Source organism: Hypanus sabinus, chromosome 11 (assembly GCF_030144855.1).
Source record: "Hypanus sabinus isolate sHypSab1 chromosome 11, sHypSab1.hap1, whole genome shotgun sequence".
Taxonomy (NCBI): domain Eukaryota; kingdom Metazoa; phylum Chordata; class Chondrichthyes; order Myliobatiformes; family Dasyatidae; genus Hypanus; species Hypanus sabinus.
This window is the reverse complement of record NC_082716.1, coordinates 39704276-39712086: the sequence shown is the minus strand read 5'-3', so window position 1 is coordinate 39712086 and position 7811 is coordinate 39704276. Positions and strand designations below refer to the sequence as shown.

General features: G+C 39.5%; 1 protein-coding gene across 3 annotated transcripts in view; it reads left to right on the top strand.

The window, feature by feature from the left end:
* The first annotated feature begins 1 nt into the window (after position 1).
* Positions 2-7811, top strand: part of LOC132401872 (peroxiredoxin-1-like) — a 44014-nt gene continuing 36204 nt past the window's right edge. The window contains exons 1-3 of one of the 3 annotated variants that reach the window (XM_059984174.1): positions 2-96; positions 4665-4781; positions 5496-5649. In XM_059984174.1, the coding sequence (XP_059840157.1) occupies positions 4676-4781; positions 5496-5649 (260 nt within the window). In that variant the 5' untranslated portion in view covers positions 2-96; positions 4665-4675. Of the gene's footprint in view, positions 97-2796; positions 2862-4653; positions 4782-5495; positions 5650-7811 lie in introns of those variants that run through there. The other 2 variants (XM_059984173.1, XM_059984172.1) reach the window with 2 other exon arrangements.

Genomic DNA, 7811 nt, shown 5'->3' with positions numbered 1-7811 from the left:
GGCGCGGCCAGTGCTCGCCGCGCGGAGGAGCACGTGCGGGAGGTGTCGACGGGCGCTTCGCACGCGCCTAACGGTTTTAGTGAAGGCGCCGAACAGGTTGGTGAGGGCGGGTTTCTCCGGTCAATCTGTGAGGAAACGCACTTTTTAAAGGAAAAGGGACGGTTAAAAGCGAGACAAATATTGTTCTTGGAAGTGTGTGGTAGTGGATATTTTCAGAGAGAGAAAAATTCTGTATTTTATCATTTTTAAGCTAACTGCTACATTACAGCAGTACCGTCCAGTTGCATCACCGACTGGTACGGCAATTACAAGGTATCTGACCGCAAACTCCTTCAAAGATTTGCTGAGAGGTCAACATACACAAACTGCTGAAGGAACTCAGCAGGCCAGGTAGCTTTTAGGAAAAGAGTACAGTCGAAGTTTCAAAACACTTCGGCAGGACTGGAGTAAAAAAAAAGCTGAGGAGGCCTGCTGAGTTCCTCCGTTGGTCTGTATGTGTTGTACTTATTTCCTAGATGTTGCTGTGTGAGCTTGGATTGTCTCATTTGGCAGTATACATGTGTATAAGATGACCATAAGACATAGGAGCAGAATTAGGCCATCTGGCCCATCACGTCTGCTCTGCTATTCAATCATGGCTGTTCCTTTTTTTTTCCCTCCTCAATCCCATTTTCCAGCAGCTTTCTTGAACATAAACAACACCTTGTGGGAAATTTCTGAGCAATCTTTGTTTTTTTGTCTCAACACAAGATCGCGTCTATTCATAAATCGGGTGCACCAACTTCGTGTTGCTTTGAAATTTTCACTGACCTCACGGTGTTTTTCGTCCCATTTCAACGTTTGAACTTGAATCATTTCTCTGGTAACAATGTATCCAGATGATCGTTGGTGATTCACCCACTTTAAAACTTCCGGTTCTGGCCACTGGCATGTTTTCCTGCGGTTTGCACATTTCGTCTTTGGCATTTCCCTCAGCATGTCCTCTGCCTTTCTCCACTCCCTTACTCTCTCTCGTTTACACTTAACTTCTTAGCAGTTGTAGAGTTATTCGTTCCTTTAGCAAAATCAACAACCTTCAGCTTGAAGCCAGCATCATATCGCATTTGTTTTAATCTATTGTACGTGGTGGTGGCAAACTCAACACTGAGTACATGTACTGATACTGCCACCCCGTTTTAAGCTTTAACGAGATTACGATGGGCGCTAAATGGTTTCACGGGGGTTACATTTCAGAGGATTCTTTTCCATTGGAAACCTAATCCAAAATTTCTCTCCCTGATTTATTTATTAAGAATTTGCCTATAACGCTCTACAATGTGTAGGCCTGTTTTCTTAGAAGGGTTCAAGGTCCGGATCCGGCAAAGCTGAGTACCAGCATGTGAGATCTTGTGATCTTTTCTGGTTAAATCAAAAACCTCTACAAAAGGGGTTGGCTTATACAAAGGTAACATGAAAAAGTCACTTTTTTAACCTTGAAACTCGGGGGTTGGCTTATACTCCGGGTCAGCTTATACTTCAGAATATATGGTAAGTTTAGGCTTGCTGCATGTGAACAGGCCCATTGATTGAATATGCAATATGATGGGTGAACCTTGAACTTTCCTTGCAAGAGAGTTGAAATTCTGTCCAAGTTTGATAGTTAAGTGAGGCCATAAAAACAATGTGTGGGCTGTGGCTACTGCTTAGAATTGTTTAGGGCTTGTGGGTTATCCAGGACTTGAAGTATATTAATGTAGATTTGTTTAATGAGGAATACTATTCCTTCATAAGCCCAATTTCCTTACTGGACAGAAAAATGGAGTGAAATAATTCCTATTCAAAACTTCAGGACTGAGTTTGGCATTACTGTTGATAATGTCCATAGTTAAATTCAGCTGACATTCTGACTGTTCTGAAACTAGAGCAATGAATAGTTCCCAAAGATTTCTGTCTTGCCATTATTAGTCAAGTTATTTACTTTGAATCAATATTGCTTCTGACTCTGCTATACATCTGACACCATAGTAGTCTTTTTGTCAGCAAATATTCCCATGCCTTGGACCTTTTTTTAGGGGCTTATAACCTCCTGTACAATTGCTTCCTCAATTTCCTCACTTGAAGACCACATTCAGTTCATATTGATAGCAACAGCTCCTCTGCCATCTTCAACAGCACAGGTACACTACAAAGCTGTGTGCGTAGTCCCCTACTCTACTCGCTTTACACTTAAAACTGTGTACTCTACAAGAAGTAGTAGATACAGCCCAGTCCATCATGGGTAAAGCCCAACGGTGAACACCTCTACATGGAGCACTCTCACAGGAAAGCATCCAAGGACTCTTCCTCTTGTGTTCTTGATCTTTATTGTTTGCTTGTTTATTATTTATTTCTCTTGTATTTGTGCAGTTTGCTGTCTTTTGTACATTGGTTGTTTGTCCTGTTAGAAGCTGTCTTTAATTGATTCTATTGCATTTCTTGGATTTACTGTGTGTCCTTGCACGGAAACGATTCTCAGGGTTGTATATGGTGACATAAGTTTACTTTGAATATTAATTCATTTTTTAAAAACAGAATTTGTACTTTAGCTGTGTCTTATTTTTTCTTTATCCCTTAAAAATTTCACACAACGTCTCATGGTTTCATTTTTAAAGTGCTTATATATGTGGCAAAACAGCACTGTGATGTGTACAATATAGCAAATGCAAAATCAGAGCAAATGACTGGAATTTTCTGCTAACCTTTGACCTGCAAACATTTATGAATTCCAGACATCAGACTATAAAACTACACTGACAGTGTTGAATCCAAGAAATGCTTTGTTAGAAGTGCTACATTTGAAAAGTGTAATGTATCTACTAATCCAGGAGAATCCCTGACACGTGGTAGGTGGAAACAGAAATAGGAAAAATGGGCAGAATTATCCATAGTAGGAGAGAGGAAAATGTAGTAATGGATGCTGGGACTGGATAAGGAAGGGAAGAATAAGCAGATAAGACCAGAGGGGGGAGGGGATGGGAAGGAGAGGCCATGGAGAAGAAAGTGAACTGGATAATTCTGTGGGGTGGAGGAGAAATGGAGATGTGAAGGAAAGCAGAGGACCACAAGGAGTGAGAAATGAACACAGGATGTGGATGTCCTAACACTAAAATTCAATGCTCATACCATTGGTTTGAAGGCTACTTACATGGAATTTGAGGAGTTCTCGGAGCTTGTGTTTGGTCTCACCATGGCAGTGGAGTTGAGTGTGTGAGTGCAAAAGCGAGTTATAATTAAATGTGTCTGGAACCTCAAGATGGCTATTGTGGACAGACTGAAGGTGCTCAGCAAAATAATCACCTAGTCTATATTTGGTTTTGCCAATATAGAGGAGACCATGTTGAGAGCACTAAATGCAATTGACAGGTAAAAGGTGCTTGTGAATCTCTGCCTCCAGCAATTTGTTTTGTTCTATATTACAGCATCTACTATACATTTCCATGTAATCCCAAGTACTTTGAATTGTGTTAGCATTCACGTTTTGATCTCTTTAGTAAATGATATTTGAAAGTCATTAATTTTTGCTGTTATTTGGTTTCGCTCAGTGTTTGCATTTGTATTTTAATTTTCATATGCACTGAGTAATCAATTCCTTAGATATGTAGTCATATTTTCAAATTTCACATGACACAAGGCCACTCAGCCTGTAAGTTTTTACTGGCTCTCAGGCCATCTGCGTTTGTCCCATTTCCCTGATATTTTTTTCTGTAACCTATTTTGCTAAATACATGTGCATTCAGCAAGGTCACAGAAATGTAACTAAGATTAATTTGTCAGACCAGAATTTTGCCATTTGAGTGTCAATGTATTTACTTAAAAGTAGTACAGCATTTTAAGGGAAGAGGGGCAATGAAATGTCATACCCCAAAATATGCAGTTTTATGTTGCATCAAAGCTCACCATTTGACTTGTATTGAGTGCTGTGAAGCTGTCATTACCTTGGGCAAAGCACGCCACAGAAAGTTGCTCACATGTGCATTCTTTTAATGGTCTGCTTAATTAACAGAGAATTATATAAAAGACTGAAAAGCTATAATTAAATGTGATATATGATTGATTATTAATGGGGTGCTGCAAGAATTAGGATTAGACCTTAAGCTTAATGTTAATGACAGATGAAGACACAACATTGTAATGGAACATTTTTCTGTGCTGTTCAGTACAATAGTCTTTTTAATACCAAAAACATCTTTGACATCTAGCAAAAGAAGGTGTAGGTACTTCTTGGTTGTCAGAACTTTGAGGTCTTTGTTAATGGGGCATCTTCCTTAGAGATCTTGTGGTTATTTATGTCAGGATAGAAACCAACACTTACTGAACCAGTAAATAAAACCTTCTGGATTAGGATCAGCTAAAAATGAGGTGAAAGCTGAGTGCAAATGGTGATTGGAGATAATGGGTCTGAACCAGGAAGATGGGTCCGGAATTTCTATATGTTAAGGCCAGAAGACCCAGTGTTTCAGATTCAGTTGTATATTTGCTTGGATGATGAGTGCTTTAGAATATCAGCTTCTCATTGTCTTGCAGCAGTCAAGTATTTTAACTTATGCGTCAAGGTTTCAAAGTTGTAAGCTACCATACATGAGGTAAGGAAGATGTCAAAGCAAAATTTAACAAGACAACCTGTTTATTCAATAGTTATTTTTCAGGTAGATTCAGAATGACTTCTGGAAGAGCTGTAATTGGGAAGTTAGCTCCTGATTTTGAAGCTACAGCTGTGATGCCTAATGGACAGTTTGAACAACTCCAACTATCTAAATACAGAGGTAAACATAATGACAGTTGTACTTAGTTTGGCACCCTATTAATGAGCCCTCTCCCCCTTTGAACTTCTCTAGCACATTAGAATTGAATAAAGAATGTCAAAGCTCGGAACAGGCTATGGGAGAGGAAAACTAACTTCATAAAACATGGTGATAGAATACTGTAGAAGCAGTTGTATGGCATTTGGCTCCTTGTGCTTGCTCTTCTATTCAATCTATGTTGTACTTAATTCCTACCCAATACACCACTGATGTTTAGGATAGTGATGAAGGTCTTCCGTGGCCATCCAAATGTTGAAGGATTTTTCATTGCTGTTTCTGCAAAAGCTTTCTTTGACTGATTAGGGTTGTTAGCCCTAAGGTGAATTCCCAGAACTGGAGGACCGATGGACCATTCTTAGTCTGGCCACTACCCTTTCACCTTACTGGCATGGGTGACCCTACTCAAAGCCAAAGCATAAGGCCCTGACTCCAGCCATCATAATTCTTCAGGTGTTTGAAGCACGCAAGCCTCCAAACCATGACAAGGTTGTGGTCCTCTTGGAGGTCTTTGGTGTAATATACATATACCATGATTATAATAAATCTTAGAATCTTTTAACCTTTGGAAGATAAACCAAAGCATGAGAAAAATGCTGGAATATGTTCAAAGACTGTCTAATGGCTTTGACGGCACAGTGTGGTATTTATAAATTAACTTGTTCATTTTCTTCACAGGAAAATATGTAGTCTTCTTTTTCTACCCACTTGATTTCTCCTACGTGTGTCCAACTGAGATTATTGCTTTTAGTGATCGTATAGAAGATTTCAACAAGGTTAATTGTGAAGTAATTGCTGCTTCTACGGATTCCCATTTTGCTCATTTAGCTTGGTACGTAGCACTACTTTGTTTCCTGATCAATTTATCCAATGTTTAAATTGAGGTTTTCAAAGACATCTAGAGATGTAGAGTTGAGTGTTTTTATTTTAGCTTCTGGTTTTTCTCATCAATAAAGTGTAGTGTGAACATTCTCATGGAACAGCATGCCTTTATTTTTCTGAAAAATAGAGTTGTGTCAGTGGCACAAAATATTGACTTTTGCAATACAGATTACTCATTTGGCTACAAAATAGTGTGTTTACCAGATTATAAAGGAACAATCTTCTTTACTTATTAGTATACATAGTCATGCAAGGTCTACAACATATAATATTGGCCCAGATGACTGTGCAAGGAAGCAGTAGCATTGTATCATGGTTCAATTCTAGAAGTGAGCAATTTGAGATACTGGATTCGCCCATTCTTGGTCGCTCACTTCATGTGCATAGATGGCACTCCTCTTAGATTTTGTATCTCAGAAGAGGGAAACCCTTTACTGTGCGTAACACTTTACTGTGCTAGTGATTGGGTTTCAATTTCTGCCACTATCTGTAAGGAGTTAGTACATTCTCCCCCTTGACTGTGTGGGATTCCTCCCGGTGCTTTGGTTTCCTTGCATATTTCAAACATGTATGGGTTAGTGTTAGTAAGTTATAGGTACGCCATGTTGCTGATGTAAGCATGATGGTACTTGTGGGTTTCCCCCAGCACATCCTATATTGGTCACAGATATGAATGACATATTTCACTGTATGTTTCAATGTCTCAATGTACATGTGAGAAATAAAGCTAAAGCTGTCTGTTCATAGCTTATTGCAAGTCTAACATTGAAAATCAAAAATTTTCTTCTGCCCTTATTGTAAGCAGCACTTATCCTGGTTTTTGCAAACTAACTTCCATCTTGCAAAGGGTTAACAGCAGCTCTCAGAAGCTTCATGTCACTCTGGACCATAACCCCATGACCAGATCATCATCTTCTGGACAGTTACTGACCTTATTTCCTCAGGAGAGCTTTTCCACATGCTTGAAACTTCATGGCCCCAACTTCACACAGCCTGCTTCTTTCTCTTTCACAAGAAGGATGATTCACTACTCATAGATTTGGAACTCTTTTTCTATTATGTTAACAACTGAATTAGTGTTGTTTTCTGTGCCAGAAATTGAACTGAGGTAGTCATATCTACAGTTTGGCTATGAGAGCAGATTATTCACTCCATTCCCAACGCACATTTGTACCATCTATGGGATACACTGCATCAGTGCACCAACTCTCCACAAACAGCACTTTCTAAATGCATGACCGCTACCAGCTAGAAGGACAAAGGAACTTAAAGCAAGAGAATACCTCCACTTAGAAGTTGCCCTCCAAACCAGTCACTTTCCTGAAGTGGAAATACATTGGCTTACTTTTACCATCATTGAGTCAAAAGCCTGGAACTCACTCTCCCTATCTAGATTGTGTGTGTACCCACAGATTAAAGACTGTGGTAGTTCAAGAAGGCAGCTCACCACCACCTTTTAAGGGAAAATTGGAAAGCCCGTGATGTCCCTTGGAAAGCAAGTCCCTTGAATAAGAAAAAAAATTATACAGAATTCAAATAGTCCTACCTCCGTCACCAGTTTCCACACTCTGATTGTATTCATTCCTAATTTTCTCTTTTCTTCCCTTTTCTGACATCTATCTCCAACTCATGCTGTAGCTTATCTACCGATACCCATTATAAACTAACCAATTCCCACACCTCCAATCCTGCATCTTCTAAGGACTTTGTTCTGTTCTTCCAGTTTTTCTCAGCATTTCATCTGTTCGGGTGATAAGACTTTTAACTCCAGTTCCTTGCATTTCTTCAGATTTACTGTATTGCAAACAATGTTCATTACAGTTCTATCTTATGTTGGAGAAACCAATTGCACATTGGATTTGTGACATTTCTTACCAATGTGCTTGAAAAGTAGAAATGAGTATTCAGTGTTACGAATGTGCCACAACTCTGAGGGTACAAAGTTGCCCCCTCCTTTTTGAGAATCGCAAGATCGCTATTAATTCAGGTCTGGGACCCAGGAAATGAGAGAGAATCCTCAAGGTTTTGGAATGTGTCCTGGCCTCAGCAAGACAAAGCCACGGATAACGGCCATTGTCTCTTGGAGATGGAATTGTGTATTGAGTACTGTAC